Source organism: Hippopotamus amphibius, chromosome 2 (assembly GCF_030028045.1).
Source record: "Hippopotamus amphibius kiboko isolate mHipAmp2 chromosome 2, mHipAmp2.hap2, whole genome shotgun sequence".
NCBI classification, from domain to species: domain Eukaryota; kingdom Metazoa; phylum Chordata; class Mammalia; order Artiodactyla; family Hippopotamidae; genus Hippopotamus; species Hippopotamus amphibius.
Window position 1 is genome coordinate 47,960,889 of NC_080187.1, and position 21,741 is coordinate 47,982,629.

General features: G+C 36.0%; 1 protein-coding gene across 1 annotated transcript in view; it reads left to right on the top strand.

The window, feature by feature from the left end:
• Positions 1-21,741, top strand: part of ALDH1A1 (aldehyde dehydrogenase 1 family member A1) — a 48,435-nt gene that overhangs the window by 24,527 nt on the left and 2,167 nt on the right. The window contains exons 5-12 of the mRNA XM_057724305.1: positions 475-536; positions 2,065-2,193; positions 3,919-4,032; positions 8,131-8,233; positions 9,815-9,999; positions 12,856-13,020; positions 16,422-16,579; positions 18,309-18,383. Coding sequence (XP_057580288.1) covers positions 475-536; positions 2,065-2,193; positions 3,919-4,032; positions 8,131-8,233; positions 9,815-9,999; positions 12,856-13,020; positions 16,422-16,579; positions 18,309-18,383 — 991 coding nt within the window. The remainder of the gene's footprint in view (positions 1-474; positions 537-2,064; positions 2,194-3,918; positions 4,033-8,130; positions 8,234-9,814; positions 10,000-12,855; positions 13,021-16,421; positions 16,580-18,308; positions 18,384-21,741) is intronic.

Sequence of the window (21,741 nt, forward strand, 5' to 3'; positions counted from 1 at the left end):
CAACAAACCAGTAGGAAAGGCTTATCACTCTTAGGGAGATATTTTTAATTCTACTATGTTTTAATTTTACTATTTTTAAATCATATTATGCACTTAAAAAATTACGGGAAGAACTTAGAGCTGTCAGAAACAGAACTCTAACAGCTTCTTTCTTAGCTACACATCTTTTATTTCCTTTATCATGAAAGAAAGGGAACTCTGAGAACAAGTATGATTTAGAAAGTAGCCCTCCTATAGGATCAGAGATAGAATAAATATCATTCAGATCTTTTCCAATTGTGCATCTTTGCTTTGACCTAATTCAGTTTTATGGTTTCTCTCATTTCAAATTATTATTTGAGGGCTCACTTTTCCATTTCTGTCTCTCTTTTTTTTTAATTATTGTCTATACTTCCCTCTTACATCAGCCCCAAACCACCATTCTGTGAATATCAGCACATTGGCCTATAAATGATTGTGTGCTTTATTTTTCAGATGGAAACGTCTTTACTTACACAAGAAGTGAGCCTATTGGTGTGTGTGGCCAAATTATTCCTGTAAGTTGTTCTCCTATATAATTTTCAGTCTTAAAAAAAGTGAGTTCTATTTCATTTGTTAATGAAGCTTTCTTGGGCACAAGTGAATGCTTAGATATTTGCTAAATGTGGAGCAAATACAGTAATTGTTGAACTTGGGTTGCTCTGTGACTATACTCTTTGGATACAAACTAGGTAGTCCAGAAACCCATCTATATTCTGGCATATCTCTTGAGTGTGTTTCCATAGTAGAGCATCACCAGATCTTAACATTTTACTCTATGGTTTGTTTTTAAAAAGCTGTATTGTGTACTCTGTTTAAGACCCATGCTTTATATGTACATAGCAAAGTGGTCATTGTGCAACACACCAACCATTTTAGTGAAGTACACTATGGCCAACCACTCTCCAACACTTTCTATATCTTCATTGGAACTACTCACCATGGAGAATTGTAGCGACCAGAGTGTTCAACTCCTGAATGAAATTTCTTATCAAATGGACGAAACTGTGCCAGAGGCATTTGGAGCACAGTATGGAATATATCCTACCTTTAGATAAGAGGCTTTGATACTTCACATTCCTCACTGAGAAAGTACCATTTTTAAGCAGAATCATGAAGATTTCCTTTTAAGTCCAACAAATAGGAGACTATCAATGATTGACATATTCAAAAAGGCCAAACAAAACAATAGTGAAATGTCCTGATGTTCTTAGACAAGGAAGTGGCAATGATTTATCTTCTGCTCCAATGAAATTGAAATGTACACATATCAACATTTTGAATGAAATTGCTCATTAGTTCAAATATCCCAATAAAATCCATAAAAACTACACAATCCTGAATACTAATAATTGCTAATATTTACTGTATGTCTGTGATGAACAATTCACTGCATTAAACATTTAGCCCATTTTCACCATGAATCCTCAGGACAACCTTCCAAAGTAGAGAGGACTGTTGTCAGCACTTATAGATGATGAAATCACACAAAAGTGCATATAACTTGCCTGAATTCACAGTGATTGAGCTGAGATTTGAACCAAGCTGTCAGCCTCCAGATCCTAGACTTCTTTGTCTTTTGCAAGATATTTGTCTTGGAAGTAAATACCACTGAATATTATTATTGGGTAAATAGTTACAATTAAAGACCTATAAGGAAGGGAAGAATAATCATGCTTTTTAAACACAAATAACTTAACAATATATTTTATAGTAAGGCTTGATTTCTAAACCATGCAGTGATTTTTCTCCTGGTAGAAAAAGAACTCAAAATAACAGCACTTGATAACATTTTATGACTTTATCCTGCTCTCTTCTTGTATCTAGTTTATTTGAGGTTTCCTTTCTTTCTTTATTATTTATTTATTTATTTTAGCATTTGTGGGTTGCTTTGAGCAATGAACTTAATTAGAATATAGCAGATGACTAAACAAAACTACTACAATTCTTGTTTAACATCTACAGGGAGTGTATGATGTAAAAGTTAGATTAGCAAATGTGGCTTTCAGCAATACAAAGAATCTACTGTTATATATTGCCTTCTAGTGGAATTTCCCATTGGTCATGTTCGTTTGGAAGATAGGGCCTGCCCTTAGCTGCGGAAACACAGTGGTTGTCAAACCGGCAGAGCAAACCCCTCTGACTGCTCTTCACGTGGCATCTTTAATAAAAGAGGTAAGTCTACTAAATCAAAATATGTGCAAGAATGCAGGAGTCCTAATTTACAGTAGGAAGACCTCACTTGGTGCTGCTGTAAACTACATTACCTGCCAATGGCTCCTGTCCAGTGGGGACGCATTGGCTGTTGGCTGAGATTTCCAGCAGTCAACCCAAATGAACTCTGCCCAAAGGGAGACCGGAAGCCAGTCTCAAAAGCTTCATGTCCAACTATTACCTTATGATCAGTTTTTAAAATTTCTTTTGCCCAACATTCATGAATTCAAATTCATGTTGAAATGATACGATTTTCTTTCAAATGTTGAACTGTAAGTTGGTATATAACTGCTACTAACGTCCTGGAAAATCTACAAATTTGTTGAAACTAGTCTGTCTGAAGGTTGGAAGCCTCTGAGCTAATATGCTTGCTTGTGGCATTGGGCTACATTATTTCTAAACACATTCACCCATGAGGGAATATGTTTATATTCTCTTTTCTATTACGGTTTCCTCTGCATTTGCCTTCCTGCTCAAAAACCAACAAAAGAGCACGTAAAATTTATTTTCATCAACTATCCAGATTGTCTTCATATATTTTTACTTGCAAACAAGTTATTGTCCTTTGTCCTTCATATCATACCAATATTTTAAAAATAAGCTTTAGTCCCTAGAAATTTAAAATTTAGGAAACCTGAATCCATATCTTAAAAATACTCTTCACTTCAAATTAAAAGCAGGCAAAAGAGATGTCAGAATGAGACATTTGGATGCACATAACATGCAATTTTACTGTGTTATTTTAGTTACCACACTACTCTATACTTGCTAATTCTTTAATTGGGGTTGGAATCAATCTGTGAAGCTTGATCGTGAATGGAGTAACCATTTGTAACCTAACATTTTTCTGATTAAATAATGCTGATAGGAATTTGCAACCCAGTTGGTATGCCCTGAGCAGGTAGAAACTAAAAGTGTTAAGATCCTTTTAGCTTTTAGCTTATTTTTTTAATTAATTAATGAATTTTATTTTATTGGCTGTGTTGGGTCTTTGTTGCTGCACATGGGCTTTCTCTAGTTGCTGTGAGCAGGGGTTTCTCCTCGTTGTGGTGGGCTGGCTCCTCATTGTGGTGGCCTCTCTTGTTGCGGAGCACGGGCTCTAGGCACGTAGGCTTCAGTAGTTGTGGCACATGGGCTCAACAGTTGTGGCTCATGGGCTCTAGAGCACAGGCTCAATAGTTGTGGCACACGGGCTTTGTTGCTCCACGGCATGTGGAATCTTCCTGGGTCAGGGATCAAACCCGTGTCCCCTGCATTGGCAGGCAGATTCTTAACCACTGTGCCACCTAGGAAGTCCCTAGCTTCTTGTTTTTGCTGAATGGATAAGAAACACAATGTTTTCCTTCTGTGTGAGTAATTTACCAAACACTGTTACAAATACTATCTTTTTGAGATACTATTATAAAATTTGAGACCGTCATCATTGGAGCAATGATCCATGCAAGTCAAACATGGACTGACTCTGAGGAGATATAGTCCCTCAATAATGCAACCCTTGAGGTTATTTTAAGTGGGCTAAGCAATGAAGTAAGAATAATAAATAATAAAACCACTTACATGAATCTTTCTTTGCAGAGAAACTCATAAGATTAGCATAAAAAGGCAGCTTTGATTCCATACTCTCTTCTTTTTCTGCAGAATTAAAGTATCAGTTCTGTTCTAACTATTTTATTTGTTATCTTTTAGGCAGGCTTTCCTCCTGGAGTAGTAAATATTGTCCCTGGTTATGGGCCTACTGCAGGGGCAGCCATTTCTTCTCACATGGATGTAGACAAAGTGGCCTTCACAGGATCGACAGAGGTAACGTCATTTACTCAGGCCAGTAGTGAAGCAGTCAGAAGCATGTTTTATGTTACTGTTTTTAAGCTGACATTTCCTTAAAACAAAAGTTCTTTTAAAGATTTGTTCCTTATTCTAGCCTTCACACGTGTTTATAGAACGTAAGCAGATGTCGTTGAGATGAAACGAAATACCTATTACAAATGCAGGAGGATTGCAGTAAACTGTTTTTAGTATGTTATTACTTTCTCTGATGAGAAATATGGCTGATTAGACCTTGTCATATGATTAGTAAGGTTTATGATAGAAAATATAAATTAGGCCACAGTGATTTGTATGAATGAATTGTAATTTTATCCTGTGGCTTAGGAAAATCAAAGAGCATAGCCTCACCCTTAGCTCCTTATTTGGGGCTCTCTCTTCCCTGAACATTCTGAAAAGGAGCCAGCAGCTCAGCTTCCCAGATCCAACCAACTTTTCTGCCTCACTGGCTCCAGCTTGGCTATCCAGAAGGGTTAAAGAACAGGACCCCAGCCGTGGGCACTTTGGAGGAGAAGGGATGAGCAAGAGGAGAGATGCTAAATGCTCTCTAGATGCGATGGGTGTTGAAAATGGTTACTTTTTTAACTTTCTGGCGAGTGAAACAGGAAGTACATTCCAGATAATAAGGAAAGGCTAATTTGATTATTTTATACTCCTAATTAGCCACTCCAAAATAGACAAGTTTATGTAAAGAACTAAAATGATAGAAAATCAAGTTTTATTTTTCTTGATCTTTTTTTAAACTAGGTAAATCAATATATACTTTTTCTTGTTTTTTATAGACACAGAATAGAAAAGTTTACATTCTACAAAATCCTAATTGAGGGAGGGAAAACCAAGTCTTCATTTAGGAGTCTGTGGACAAAGCAATTGGGAATGTTTTAGACATTGCACTAAATTAAAAAATGAAGTCACAGGTTGAAATCATAGCAAAGGAGGTAAAGCAGGAAGGTACAAATTCCTCAGCCTAGCATTGTAGACCTTTCCCAGCAGGGACACCAGGTGCGGCTTCTGCGCTAGATCCTACACACTTCTCTAGTTCGTCTGAGCCAGAGGCTGCTGTTCCCCGTTGCCACCTCTGCCTCACTGCCTGCGTGTCTTGCCTCATCCTGAGCCCCTACAGCACTTTAAGGGTACTTTACCTGCCCCCTCCCCCCCAAAAAAACTTTGCTATTAGAAGACTAGGAAACATCCAGCTTCAAATTCTAAGTCTACCCCTCCTAGCAGTGTGTCTTCCAAAAGGTAAATATCCTTGCTAAACCGGAGTTTCTTCATATGTAAAATGGAAATAATAATATCTCCCTTATTGAGTTGAACCCAATAAAACTGAATAAGCTAATGGGTAGTAAAACATTTAGCATCCTACAGAGTTTTTACTAAATGGCGTGATTACTGGGTGTCCTCCAGTCATTTCCGTTCTCATGTTCCTCCCCTCACTCTTTAATTTCTCACACTAGTTCTGAAGGCGTGAGGGAAGAGGTCCCCTCTCCACATATTTCTTCATCACTGCCCCATCACTTCCTGATTATTCCATGTATCTTTTCATCCGCACAGGGTTTTGCTCATGCGTGGCCACACCTACTGTAATGGGGCTCCCCCCACACGCCACCCCCACGGCTTCCTCTGCAGTCCAGGAGCATCCTGAATTTAAAAACTTTCCATCTGTGCCCCCACTGTCCATGATCTATAATTATGAGAGCACATGCTCCTTGCTTTGTTGTGTATCTCTCTCCCTTTTGCTGACTCTCCTCAAAGACGACGGTATTCATTCTTATCTCCAAAACCCAGTACAGTAACTACCTCTGATTGAGTGTTAAAGAATTCAGTGTGACTAAGATGATTTCAGAAGCCATACAGAAAAATCAGTCTTTCTGGGTCCTCGTTTAGCTTCAAATTTGTTGCCTAGCAGATAGTAGTGAACTTGCCAAATGCCACGAAAGAGGCAAACCATGGATTTTATATTTTGGTGGTTCACTGCAGCAGTCACACTCATCATAAAAATGTTTCTGGCAAGGTAAGAATTTTAATGTCCCATTAGATTCATTTAAAACAGAATCCAACCTATGTTGTGCAGGATGTGCTAGGTTAGAACATTTTTATGAGCATTAGCTACTTCTGCCCCACACGGGCAATGCCATAATATCACGGAACATACTTTTTTACCATAGTCTTAATTGTGTTTATCTTCTCTTCGTTGTAGTCCTCTTCGAGAAAAAAGTGATAAGCTTTTACTGAAAAAAGCTTTTACTTGGAAAAACAAGTAAGGGAACAAAATCATGGGGCAAGAACTGATGTTTGCTTATTTTGACTTTAGCTAGACCTTTGGGAAAACTCAAGCAAACCTTTTATTTTTGCCATCTGAAACTGCATGAAGTAAAAGTGTAACCTTTCTCTCTCACTCACACTTCTAACCATTCTTCATGCTAGTTCTTTTGACATTTGCAGCTTTTAGAAAAATGCCTCTGATCTTATTCCGTTCCCCAAGACAAAAATTATCTACTTCAATAAAAGTTTCTCCAGCAAACCTAAGCTTAAAAACGAAACAAAACCAGAAAATAAAAAAAAGATGCAAAAAGAATTTGGAGAATTCGAAGGGAGAAAGGCAAAGAATATTATTTAGAAAAATACAAAATTCTTAATCACCTCAAATGAAAATTCAGTTTTCGAAAGTGGTCATAAATATGCTGTGGAAGCAAAATGCAATACAAGACAAATTTCAAACAGGGTTTCCCCATTGCCAAGCTACTTTTAGTTTATTTTTATTAACCTCCATTGAAGGGTTTGATTTAGTGCATGAAAATTTTAAATAAGATGAAAACATTAGCCCATTAATTAATGCTCTATTCTGTAATGCACAGTAGGAGTCAGTTCAATAGTCACTTAAAATTTAAACACACACTCAGCAAGCATCTACTTATCTTTTATTCAGTTGGGATAGAAACTTTTTATTAAAATCTGATGTGTTGAGGAAGAAAAGAAATCCAGAGAATAAAGGAAGCAAGATAAAGTGAATCATCTTATAAAAAGAAAAGATTATTTTAGTGTACTCACTTCAATAAAAAATGATAAAGAAAAAAATAGATATAAAACAGGCCAGGTTTTAGAGATGAGAAAAATATAAACAACTACAGAAAATAATCTTGATAGGAAGTGATCCACAAAGAAAAAAAGAAAAAAGAAAACACTTTCTCTGAAGAAAGGCCACTAGCATTAAAGAAAAACAAGAACAGCAGGATTCCAGCTCTGAAGCAGCAGCACAGAGCACAGATCCAATTTTTTTCTCCTAAGTCCACTGTTCAAAGGTGTGGAAGACAGTGGGAGAAAGAGGGAAAGTGAAAGGGAGAGACATGGGGGAGGGGACATAGTTAATCGATAGTTGAGTGAGCCCACTCTGATGGATAGTGCTGAGAAAAGGTCTGCAATGTTAGGACATTGTCACTGCTACCAGGGAGGGGACATCTGTTTGGGAAATTGATTTGTATACAAATAATACGATTCAAGGGAAACTCTGAAAGAGTTCTCATGAGGACACCTACGGGAGATCAGAGAAAGAAAGGGTCCTGTCCACCTTGAGTGTCATCATAGAAGCCTTCAAAGAGGAACTAAGATACGAGCTGGACCCTAAGGAAGGATAGGATTGGAGGCAGCCCAAGTCGGGGTGAGCATATAATACGAAGCAGAGAGAAGTTTGGGGGTGGTAAATATGCCACTTTGTCTGGATAGAGTTTTCTGGATTTCAATAGAGGGATGAAAAGTCAAAAATAGGTAAATTATGGTTGGATCATGATCGATCAGAAGAAAGATGAAGTTATGATTAAAATCAAAAATAGCCTGTCTAGTCATGTACATCAAGACCATGTACATCAAGATCAACTACCATGTTCAATATTCTGTTTTCATGATCCATCATATGTTTACGCTTGGATGGAGGAGGCTTTGGTAACTGAAGGTGTCAAATCTGCACAAATGCCATTTCTCCCTAATGAAACATAACTATGGCACCAACTTAAATTACTAAAGAAACCTGCCTTCATGAGAGCAGATTAAAGCCTCCTCCTTTGTTATGCTCCATTTCAGGTTGGCAAAAAGATCAAAGAAGCTGCTGGGAAAAGCAATCTGAAGAGAGTGAGCCTGGAACTTGGTGGAAAGAGTCCTTGCATTGTGTTTGCTGATGCCGACCGTGAGTGCTCACGTCTCACCCTTCATCCTTTTTGGTGTCTGATAATGCCATACTGTGAAGGGTGTGCTTCTAAAGTCAAAGTGTAAGGCATTAACCAGAGTCCAAAATAACTCTTAAAAATCTCTTAAGTTGTCCTAAAGTTGTAATGCCTAGATAAGTCCAACACAGATGCGATTGTTTCCTGGTTTGGAATAGATTGCTATTTTCTCAGCTGAACTCTAAAGCAACTAACTGTTTTGCATTTAGGGGCCGTAATGTATATTCTTAATTCCATACCTTAAATATTAGCATCACCTTAAGTGTGGTGAGATACCCCCAGACATGTTGGACTGAAACCCCCAGAGACAGCAAGTTGCACATTTGTCATCTCCCTTCTTTCTGGGTCACAAGCTCATTGAATGAAATGGCCAGAGGAAAAGGATGCCTACTATTAAGTAATTTCTCTCATGTTTTCCTAGCAGGTGTAGTTGAATTTACATATATTAAATCTCTAATTACGATGAGACTCCACTATATAATATCCTAGGTTCATCCTGATTATATTATCAAGTGGAATCCCACAATTATTTCCTAAATGGGAGCCACTAGCAAAAGAAGGTCAAACATCTAACTGTCTTTTTAAGAGCTGCATTATTGGTCTGAGGCAGTCAACACAGATGGCTTATGTTGTTCTTGTGATCTTACCTGAAGCTTTTTAGAGCACGCTACCTCATTATACATTCTACAGACATGACAAGATTTCTGATTTTACCAAATCTTTCTGTAAACTGCTTTTACTACAACTTAAGCAGATGTGATTAGTTCACAAGATAAAGATAACAATATCTAATTGTTACAATGTTAAATTAAATCTTCTGCATTTAGAAAATTAAAATGCAAAGAAAAATTTCTTTTGATTGTTTAAGATCTAATGAAGCAAACTATTCCCTCTTTTTAAGACCCATGTAACCACCTCAAATAAACAGATAAGAAGAGTGTATAGGCATATATGAAATAACACAGCACACTTGGGAAAAATCTGGAAAAAATTTTTCATAGAATTGGGTTGTAAGATGTATGAACAATTCTGAATATTAGTTGTTTGGGCATTTTGGGGGGTTTTATGGATTGGTTTTTTTTTTCTTCAGAAATATCACTTTTTCTATTGATCAGGGTATCTAAGAATGTTTTTAAATTCTTAATCTAATGGATATTTTATATTTTCTTTGTCATCAGTTAAAACCTGAGGCCGGAAAGAAATATTCACAGTCATCTAATTATAAATGGAAATATTTATAAAAATCACTTGCAGTCAGATTTGATCTTAGGATACTTTCCACATTCTCGGAATTGCACTTATTAAAGTTGTATTGATAACCACTATTATTTCAGTCTACTATTTTTACTATCATTTTAGTAGCAAATAAAGGATCAGAAAGGTTAATTTGTTACCTGACGGATGAGAGGTAGAATATATCGAATCTGTGTTTGACTACATGAATCATGATTTTTTCATACCACCACACCACGTCTGAGAAAGATGTATAAAAATATATAATCTTTAGAAAATGTCTCTTCTTAACATGAATGTCTTCTTTGCAGTGGACAGTGCTGTTGAATTTGCACACCAAGGGGTATTCTATCACCAGGGCCAATGTTGTATAGCTGCATCCCGGCTCTTCGTAGAAGAATCAATTTATGATGAGTTTGTTCGAAAGAGTGTTGAGCGGGCTAAAAAGTATGTTCTTGGAAATCCTTTGACCCCAGGAGTCAATCAAGGCCCTCAGGTGAGTGTAAAATAGACAGAATAGCATTCACAAGGCACAAGAATAGAGTATCTTCTCTAGGCCTGGTTTTAATTGAATACGATTACTTCCCATCCACATATCTTCCTCAGGTGACAATACTGTATCAGTTTGGTGATTAAAAAAAATAATGAATCTAACACCCAATGGTAAAGAAAGTATCTTGGTTTTGTGTTGTCCAGTTTTCACATCCAGAAACAGTTGAAGAGATATGTTGGAAATTAAAGATGTGAAGAAAAATAACAAATGCTGTAAATTTGTTTCCTCACTGTATACCTCTGAATCCCTATATACAGTTCCTATCCACTTGGAAGTTCTTACACAATCCCATCATTTATGTTTTCCTCGGCATCAATCCTTTTTCTCAGCTTCTATCCCACAGATACAGGCAGCTGGCACGCCTCTAAATTCTCTCCACAGTCTTCAGTCACTTTGACCTTCTAAAGATAGCACGAGTGTCCTAAAAAGTCCTGAGTTCCCAATGTTGTGGCAAACTTCCCATTTTAGTTGTTAAAGCCCAATTATTCCCTAGCGTTCCCATTTTCTTCTGTCTGCTTAGAACCATTGTCAACGAGAGTGTCTCTCTTATCCAAAGGCCACCTTTCCCTCTTCCTTACACAGTTCTCTGTTCATTGTCTGTTTTCAAGCTCCTGGACGTTTGGGTCTAAATTTACTCCTCCCTTTGAGGTCTTGATCCAGAGCAGAGTTTCCACCTGACCTCAGAGAGTTTACAGTCTAGAAAGTTAAAAGGCTGTCTTGGATTTTCCTCCTCATGCCAAGATATCCAAGTAGGAAAATTTTAGGACTTAGGCAATACCAAATATTGAAACCTAAAAGCCCTAAAGTAACTTAACTGGTAAATGAAGTAATACATTTTATTAAATCTAATCTTGTCATATTTTGTATTTATCTTTGTGTTTAATAAGTACATAGAAGTAGTTGCTAATTTTGATCATATTTGGTAACTTTTTAAATGGATGCCAAGACATATAGTAAATTCAATTTTGACTTGGTCTCCCCTTCTAAAAAAGTATGGGATTCTAAGGGTTTAGCTGTGATTATTTCCTTCACTAAATATCCACCTGTCTGTCTGTCTGTCTGTCTATCTATCTATCATCTATGTAAAAGTAAAACACGTTTTCCATTTGAGATACACATATATCGAAGACATAAGATAGATAGATACAGATAAATAGATAGACATACATATGTAAAGAGGAAAGAAAAGAGGAGAGAGGAAGGGAAGAGAAAATGCTTAATATTAAACATTGCTGGGCAATACTTTCCACCATTAGGGGATCTGTACAATTCAACTGGAGGCTCAAAAATTGAGCTAGAACATTTTGTTTTAAGACAATTTCCATTCATAGGGTTCTTAAGTAAATAATCCGGTGATTAACTGCTTAATGTAATAATTTAAACTTTATAAGTGAAAAGATTTTTGTCATAGGTTGCACTGAACAAGAAGAAAAAGTAGATATGATGGGACTTTGAGAAGTAAAAGACTGAAAAGTCCTTGAGGCCTCGTTACCCTTTAAAATACTCACTTGTTATAAGAAAGAGCTTATGGAAAGAGACACTCATTTACTAAGCTTTAAGATATTTTTAAATTTATAATATAAAATTATATATAGATATAGATATCATAACTTCTTTTCCAAATGAAAATACTCATTATTTCCAACTTTTTAAGGAAATGCATGTTTTGGTCTTTGAAATCAAATTGGAAAAGGACTTTACCGAGGAAGAATGTGTTACATATATAAATAGCATTTACTCTGAATGGATATAGGAGCTGAATTGTGTGCAGTGAGAACTTTATGAAACCTTTACCGGGGGTGTAGAAGATAGGGGAGACTGCAGAGTCAAAAAGGAAGATAAAAAACAACACTTTTTAAGTAGTGAGAAGAGTCAAGCTAAACTGGCAAGAAGCTTCCACCTGAACTCCTAGATCTCCAATGTTTTTCCTTTAAATCCTAACCCCAGCCACATCTGAGACAAGGGAGTCTTCACCGATGATTTGGAGTCCAAGAATCACCCAATCCTTCAACTCCCCAATTAGGAACTGAGGCAACAGGTAGCCCCAATTCCATTGCATGGAGGAGAGGTATGGGCTCCTGATGTTCCCAGCTGGAACTCTGGAGTCATTCTTTTCCTTATAAAAATGTTGTTTACCAAATCATTTAAGTTCTGTGGTTCTTGTAGTATATTTAGACATGGTCCCTTTAACAAAGCAGGTTGGCAGCAGCGAGGACAGGTCAGAAATTAGAACCAGACCTACTGACTGCCCCAGGGGGACCTAAACTGGGTGGGATAACCAGGCTGTGGTCAGCATGACCTGACCACAGAGGATGGTCAGGGTGAGGAGACCAGAGGTCAAGGGATCTTCCTAAAGTCACAAAGCATCTGCTTTCCAACTGTCATGTCTAATTAAACCCAGTATCAAAGTTTTCTTTTTCTTCTTTCACCTTTTAATTTCAGTTAGGGTTAGTTTCCAGGTAAGTGTGCTTGATGATTAACAGACATTTCTTCCCGTGAATAGGTGACAGTTGTGTGAAAATGTTTACACATATTTGCAGTGCCAATACACTTCTCTTGCATGACTATAAAACAAATACTAAACACAGGTATTTATCTTTAAGCTTTCTTTCCAGAGAAGTCATGAGATAAAATATACCCCACAATGAATATGAGCCTCTTGTCAGCTGTTTTGGTTGAATATTTAACTTCATAACAATATCCTAGCATTTTGAAACCCTTATTTACAGGCTGGGCAAAGCATAATCTTTATAATTTGCTGTTTATTTTTTCCTTTTCATGTGATATTTTTTCAAATAGATTGATAAGGAACAATATGAAAAAATACTTGACCTCCTTGAAAGCGGGAAGAAGGAAGGGGCCAAACTGGAGTGTGGTGGAGGGCCATGGGGGAATAAAGGCTACTTTATCCAGCCCACTGTTTTCTCTAATGTTACTGATGAGATGCGCATTGCCAAAGAGGAGGTAAATGGTTTCATTCTCTTCTGTTCCCTTTGTTGCAGTATTTTGTCTGCATGGATATATACAAAGTATTCCTTTAACATTCTCAGTGGTTTGAACGCTCTTTTCAATAAATGTTACTTTTCATTTCTAATAGTGATAAAGGGTTAAGTTATTTTTGATTCAGACAAAAAATAGGAATTCATTGGGCAAGCCAAGAATTTCCAGTCGACCGCAGATCAGGACGCTTAACAATTTCTAGGTGCTTCCCTCACAGATTTAAAGTAATGGAAAATACAATTCCACATTCATTGTTGCTTTTTCTCCTTTGGGAATAATATATTTGAAAATAATTGGAAAAGAATAAAGTGAGATGCAGTTTTTTTTCAATTAAACTCCTTAGTTTGAAATAATTGTAGATTCAATCGCCACTGTGAGAAATAATACAGAGAGATCCCATGGACACTTTACCCAGTTTCCACCAATGGTGACATCTTACAAAACTATAATATAGTATCACAGCAAGTAGGTTAACGTTGATAGTCAAGACACAGAACATTTCATCACCACGTGAATCTCTCATGTTCTCCTTTAATAGGCAAATCTATATCTTTCCTACACCACCCCATTCTCAACCCTTGGCTTTCTCTTAACCACGAATCTGTTATTTCTATAGCTTTGTTATTTCAAGAATGTTACATAAGTGGATTCATATTTCATGCAACCTTTTGGGATTGGCTTTTTTCACTCAGCATAATTCTCTATAGATTTGTCTAGGTTGTTGCATGTAAGGATAGTTTGTTCCTGTTTATTAACGAGTGGTGTTTCACAGTATGGATGCACCATAGTTTGTGTAACCATTCACCCATTGAAGAACTTTGGGTTGTTTCCAGTTTGGGGCTACTTTTAATAATGCTTTTATAAACATCAGTGTACAGGTTTTTTGTGTGAACACAAGTCTTCATTTCTCTGGGATAAATGCCCAGGAGGATAATTGCTAGGTCATATGGTAGATGCAACTTTTTAAGAAACTGCCAAACTGCTTTCCAGCATGGCTGAACAATTTCACATTCCCATTAGCAACGTATGAAAGATCCCAGTTTCTTTGCTTCCTTGCTAACATTTGGTGTTGTGACTATTTTTTATTTTAGCCATTCTGATAGATGTGATAGCTCACTGAGGTTTAAATTTGCATTTCCTTAGTGGCTAGTGATGTTGAACATCTTTACATGAGTTTATTTGCCATCTGGTATCTTCCCTGATGAAATTGTCTCTTCATTTATTTTGCCCATGTTCTAACTGGACTGTATGCTTTTTACTGTTGAGTTCTGAGAGTCCCTTATGCATTCTAGATACTGATCATTTTTGGTGTGTGGTTTGCAAATATTTTCTCCTAGGCTGCAGCTTGTCTTTTCATCTTCTTATCAGCGTCTTTTTCGGAACAAAAGTTTTTAATTTTAAGGAAGTCCAATTCATCCATTTTTTTCTTTTTATGGGTAGTGTTTTTGGCATGAACTCTATGAACTACTCTTTGTTTACTCCTAAATCCAAAACACCTTTTTCTGTGTAATTTTTTAATTCTTTCTAAAAGCTTTGTAGTCTATGTCTTACATTTAAGTATGTAATCCATTTTATGTTAATTTTTATTTTACAAAGTGTGAGGTTTAAGTCAAGGTTGGTTGGTTGTTTGTTTTTGCCTATATGTTCAATTGCTCCAGCATCATTTGTTGAAAAGGCATTTTTTCTTCCATTCCATTACTTTTGTAACTGTGAAAGTTCAGTTGTGAATATTTGTGTGTGTATCATTTTCTAGGTTCTCTACTCTTCAGTTGATCAGTGTGTCTATTTCTCTACATATATTCTCTTTTTCAACTTGCTTTTTTTGAAGTATAGTAGATTTACAATGTTGCGTTAGTTTCAGGTGTTTAGCAAAATGATTCATCTATATATATATATATATGTTCTTTTTTCAGATTCTTTTCCCTTGTAGGTTATTACAAAATATTGAGTATACTCTCTTGATTTTGATAGCTGTATGATAAGTCTTGAAATTGGAAAGACTAAGTCTTCTCACTTTATTCTTCTTTTTCAAAATTGTTTTAGGGAAGCTAACTCCTTTGCTCTTCCATATAAATTTTAGAATAAACTTGTCCATATACTAAAAAAATCTTGCTGCAATTTTGAGAGGAGTTGGTTATACATATCTAACAATTGGGGAAGAATTAACATTTTTATTTTGTTAAATCTTCCAGTTATTGAATATAGTAGATCTCTCCATTTATTTATATCTTTATTTCTTTCATTAGCATTTTGTAATTTTCAGTATACAAGTCCTATACATGTTTTATTGGATTTATACCTAAGTATTTTTTTGAGTGATTGTAAATGGTATTTCTGATTTCAGTATGCACATGTTTATTGCTAGTATATACAAGTATATTTGATTTTTGTATATTTTCTTTCATCCTGTGACATCACTGAACTCAGGTATTTTAGAAGGTTTTTGGAGATTTCTTGGGAATTTCTATGTAGACAATCATATCAGCTACAAATAGGGACAATTTTATTCCTTCATTTCTAACCTATATGCCTTTTATTCCCTTTCCTTGCCTTTTTCACTTGCTAGAATTCTAGCACTATGTTGAATAAGAGTAGTAAAAGTAGGCATCTTCACTTTTCTCCCTATCTTAGGGGAAAAGCATTCAGTCTTTACCATTGAGTATGATGTTAGCTGTAAGATTTTCATAAGTGCCTTTGATCAGGTTCGGAAGTGCATTTCTGTTTTTAATCTGTCGAGGAGGAAAGGAGGTTAGATTTTTGTCAAATGTTTTTTCTGCATCAATTGAGATGTTTATGTGGTATTTTCCCTTCATTCTATTAATATGATATATTATATTGATTGATTTTTGAATACTGAATCAGCCTTTCATCTCTAGAAGGAGCCTCATTTGGCGATGGTGTGCAATTCTTTGTAGGTATTGCTAAACACTATTTGCTAATATTTTTAGGAATATTTGCTGCAGTTGATATCCGTCTATGGTTTGAGGGATACTGGTCTGCAGTTTTGATTGTTTTTATTGATAATAAAAAACATTTAGTCGGGCTTCCTAGGTGGTGCAGTGGTTAAGAATCCGCCTGCCAGTGCAGAGGTCACGGGTTCGATCCCAGCTCCAGGAAGATCCCATATGCCGCGGAGCAACTAAGCCCGTGTGCCAAAAAAATAAATAAAAAAAAAAACAAAAAAAAACATTTAGTGATTGCTCACTATGTGCCAAGTACCTTATAGTCAATATAAAACATAAGTATATTTACATGAAATATAATATTTTATTTATATATTATATAGATTTGTAACTATAATATGATAAAAATATTTAGTTGTAACCTACTACTTTGGTTTATTGCATTCATTTCTTGTGGTATAGATATTTGGACCAGTGCAGCAAATCATGAAGTTCAAATCTTTAGATGATGTAATCAAGAGAGCAAACAATACTTTCTATGGCTTATCGGCAGGAATTTTTACCAATGACATTGATAAAGCCATCACAGTCTCCACTGCTCTGCAGGCTGGGACAGTGTGGTAAGTCAGACCTATGTGGTATCACCTCTTCAATGTTAACCACATTAACAAGCTACTTAGAACTTTTTCTGACTTCTAGTTTTGGTTTGGAATCACATGCACTGATGTTTGAAAATAAGACAGACAAACAAAAACCCTGCTTTATTGGAAGAACTTTAGAAGAGAGAGAGAGTGTGTGTGTGTGTGTGTGTACACATTATATATATATATAATATAACATTATATATATATAATGTGTATATATATATATATTTAACTCTATCCAAAATAATTTCTAGACATCTGACACTATGCCACACACAAGGGAGATAAAAGTTCTGTTTTAACCAAGGTAATCAGATAGCAAGACAGTATTTATTCAAGCATTCGGTTCTTACATCAGCTTTTTACTCTGGGATTTATTAGAGTTATCTGAAGGTCTTAAACTGGAGGAACATATTGAGTTTTGAGGAGCATGTCTGTTTTATTTTTGAACTGGTTTGTTATCTCTGATTTTTATACTTATTTAGAGTATATAAGTGCTAAGGCTATGCCTCTCAAACTGTGGCAACCTCTGCCCAGCCCCCAGTCTCTGGACTGCTTTGTTAGTAATTTTTGTTCCATTAAACCTCACTTTGTCTCCTCAGTCCCGGCAACAGCCCCAGATTATTTTTCTTCCCCATAATGTCACACCCAAATCCACTGGACGTGGAAAAGTATTTATCCTTGAGAGACAGCCAAGAAATCCTTGCCCCTCTTGATAACTCTAGAATCTTTTTTCTTAAGCAGAGGGACAGTCACGATCTTGTTAGTAGGTACTCTATGCTAAACACTGCACTACAGTCTTCACATTCATTATCTCATTTTACCTTACTACAACTGTTAACTGGTATGGCATATTTATCAATGAAAAAAACTGAAGCTTAGTGGGGTTATGTAATTGATCAAGATCACACAATAAATGACAGCTGAGATTCAGACCCATTTCAGACTCTAAATCAGTGATTCTCAACCCTGGCTATACATTGGAGATGTCTGGGGAGCTTTAAAAATATCTACACTGATTTGAGTGGAGGCAGGTATGCATTAAACCCACTAATTATGTCAGTTTCTGTGACTGAGTCTGGACGTGTCTTTAAATTTTTAAAAATTCTAATTAGTCATGTTTTTGTAATTACATTTGTTCATATAAGCATTTTGAAACATTTTTTAAAACATCGCAAGGGATAAATAATAATGAAACCCAACTCCTGCCAAGGTCTTTGTTTAAGCAATTTGTTAAATTAATTAATGAAAAAAATGAACTGAATAATATGAGGCATATTACAATTGCAAAAGAAAATTGACTCTAACCTGTTAAGTACACAACCCATAAGAGAACTACAAAGCTTACTGAATATAGGCAGTAAAGAACACCCATCCAACAAACTCCAGTCTCTCACAAACCACATCCTTTCTCTTATGATGTGTTGGCTATTCTGGCTTTTATAATTCAAACTCTAACTTCTCAGGGACATTATGTCCTGCCAAAATGGCTATCCACACATAGAGCTGGACTAATTTATTTGCAGGCAGTATATATACATATACTCCTGCATTCTAATTTATAGTGCTACTTTAAAAAAAAATGACTATGTAATATTAAAATTAATGGAGTTGTTAAAGAACACTCTGAATTTCAAAAATTCCAAATTTAGGAATTATTTCGTAGGTTAAATATGACCTATAATGTACTTCTTTTTTTTTTCAGGGTGAACTGCTATGGTATGTTATCTGCCCATTGCCCCTTTGGCGGATTCAAGATGTCTGGAAATGGTCGAGAACTGTAAGAATAACTTTCATTAAGATAAATACTTATCTTGATAAAAATGGTTATCACTCTCAAGGAATTAATCCTTAGCTACTATTCAAATTAAAACCTGACTCTTTTCTTTCCTGGAGATTTATACTGTCAAATAATTTTTTGAATGCTGGATTTAACCCCCCCCCCCACTGCCCCCAAAAAAGTGCCAAAAGGTGATGGCAGAGGGAAATATAACTTATTTTAAACTCTTCCAATTCATAAGGGATTATACCAAGCACTTTACATTGGTTACTGAAATATTGCCTACTTCTAGAATTATTTGCTATATACATGAACATAATATATTTGGGAAACATTTCCAGAAAGGAGATAGGAACTACAAATTGGTGATTGTAAGAAATGTGCAAATTTAAGAACACTTTAGTTATCTGAATATGCCTCTTACATAAGTAAATTAGGTGTCTTTATCTCAAAAGACTTTTCAGTGTAAGAGTATCTCATTTGTTAAAATATTTTTGTTAAAATATTTTTTTAGATATAGACTCTGAAATTTTTAATAACATGAATGAGTTATTTTGGGTACTAAAATCTAAGCTGAAATGAAAATTTGACTAAGGAAAACATGTTTTATAGTCATGACTAGATTGAGGATATATATATTATATAAGTGCATTTATGAGCCTTCAGTTGCTTTTCAAACCAGGATATACTGACTTTTTAAAAATGTGCACATACATGTTTATACTCAGAAAGTAGTGGCGATGTGTTTAGCCAATTCTGTTCAAGCAATTTTAACAATTTTATTTTATTTTTTTTAATTTTCATATACTGATCAATAAATTTAAAAAATCATGAAGAAAAGACACATCATATTGAGACCTTATGGACTCAAACATAGTAAAGCTGCTCATTTTGTAAACAGCAAGTAAAACTGACTCTCAGTTGCCAAAGGTCATGAGTGCATTAAATAGCCAGGTACTTGTCATTTAAATAAATCAGCAAAATCACAATGAAACAGCTATCTTTGGGGAGCCAGTGAAAAGGGGGCATATTAAAATGATCCATCCTCCTTCTCAATATACTTTCATTAAGTAGTCACTATGTATATGAAGTCCTAGGAGCCCCAGAAACACGATACCATGTCCCATCTTCCATATAATTGCAGTGGCAGGAAGAACGCAGAAATACATATAGTGTATATGTATTTTTAATGAACACACACTATGAAATAAATAGTAACAAACTGGGAGTCCATGCTTCACAGAGGTAGAGAAGCAGTTAAAATGCAGAGTGCAGTATTTGAGGACAGAATATCTGGGCACCATCAGACTATAACATTTATGGCATCCCTCTAACTCTCACTATTTCCATTTGTCAGACAAGGTCAGCATCTGTGGTGGGGATAGGAGTGAGAGAAGAAAGTAGAAGGTCTATGAGCTCCTTTCCATGCTTAAGAGTCTATGGTTCCAACCCCAGTGTAAATTCAATAGATAAAAACTTAAAGACAGTTGATAGAATAAGAGAAGACCTAACAGAAGAGACAGGACTTGATCAAGGGCATGAAACAAGTGTAGCGTGTTAGGAAGTAGAGAAGAGGGTATTCTTAAAGGAATGTTCCATGTGGTATGTTGAGGGGTTAGTGAACTTGCTTGACTGGTAGGATTTATGGGGGTGGGAAGTGTGATTTCAGAGTTAAATGGGATACAGATTAAGATGCCTTGACTTCAAGAAAATTGGCTGACATTTATTAGTGGAGCAGTGAAAAGCGATGGATAGCTTTAGAATGTTGTTGGGGAGGTGGAGTGGCAGAAGATCAATTCACCAAAAGTGCATGGCGTAGTAGAGGAAATGTAATTGGAGACTAACTAGCCTGCCTTTGACTTCGGACTCTACCACTTGCTAGCCATGCAACCAGTTCAAGTTGCCTAACTTCTGAGCCTCTATTTTCTCCTATTTAAAAGGGAGAGGTTAATATTCCTCTTAAGATGGTTGTAAGAGTTAGAAAACACGCTACATGTTCATTCCCTAGCACTGTATCTGTCACAAAGTGAGGACTCAACAAATGGTTTCATCCTTCCCTAGTTCCTTTTCTTTATAATATCCATTATTGAGGAGTCCCTTGGCAGCACTGATTACTTTGTACAAAGAGCTGTAACAAAAGTTAGATTATTTTGGCCCAGCTGTCAATACACTTCCCTAGGAATGTTGATGACAAAATAATCAGAAGGGATGAAATAAGTAAAGTAGACCAAACATCAATTTTGTTAAATACAATTTAGTCAAACTTTATGTTCGAGACATAAGGAAATCAAATAAGAGGGGGATGAAAACAAGAATCAACCATTCAGTAATTTCTTAAAATTCTGGAATGTAGGTATAGATAATTTCCTTCTTTGAAATACAAAGGAAAAAAATATACTGTAATTACTTCAAAACTTCCAGCTGAGGATGCTAGTGTTAATGTCTATCTAAAACCAAATTTGGCAAATTTAATTAACTCATTTGCTGCAAGATGTTTAAAGAGATTACTGGAGTGATAACCTCAAATGACTCCCAAGAGTTCAGTTGCAGTTTATCTTCAAAGATAGAAAGGTGGAATTGATCAGTTGGGAACAGAGTTCTCAAAGAGCTAAAAATAGTAGTTTGCAGACACCAGTGTGGTAGTGATGCTAAGTGCCCAGACCGGGACTTGCATCTCAGGTCATGGTGCTGGCCCTGGAATGAGTTAAATGGCAGAAATCCCTCTCTCTGTGTAACTGCACTAATTTTTACTTAGATTAACATAGGTCACTTGAGACTTTACCTGTATGCCATTTCAAACTTAATTGGCTCTCCACACCTTGCAATATATTTCTTTCTTCCTGTCCCTTTCCAAAATGGGGAGAAATAAAGTGTCGTAAACTGGTAGGCTAACATGAATGGTTTTTGCTTGATTATATTTGCCAAACCAGTTCAGCAAATATTTCCTCTGTGCCTACTTAATTAGTGCCAGGCTCATTGCTGGATACAGAGTGAAATACAGGTGTAACTCTTTCCTAGCATCTTATTACTCCCCTGTGGGCCCTGGATGAGAAGCATGGGTATCACCTAACAGTGTGTTGGAAATGCAGAGTCTCAGGCCTCTCCCCAGACCTTCTGAAATAGAATCAGCGTTTGAATCAGGTCTCAGGTGATTGGTACATTGATAATTTTAGAATAACTCATAGACTAGTGATATAAAGAGAAATATAAAGATGTTTTTGTGTTATATCATAGACATAGGAATGTCTATACATCGGAATACTAAGAAGCAGGGCTTATTTCAGCTTGAGTAAGATACTTACCACACTTTGTACCCTCCTGAGAGTTTCAAGTGTCCATGTAACCCAAAATACAATGG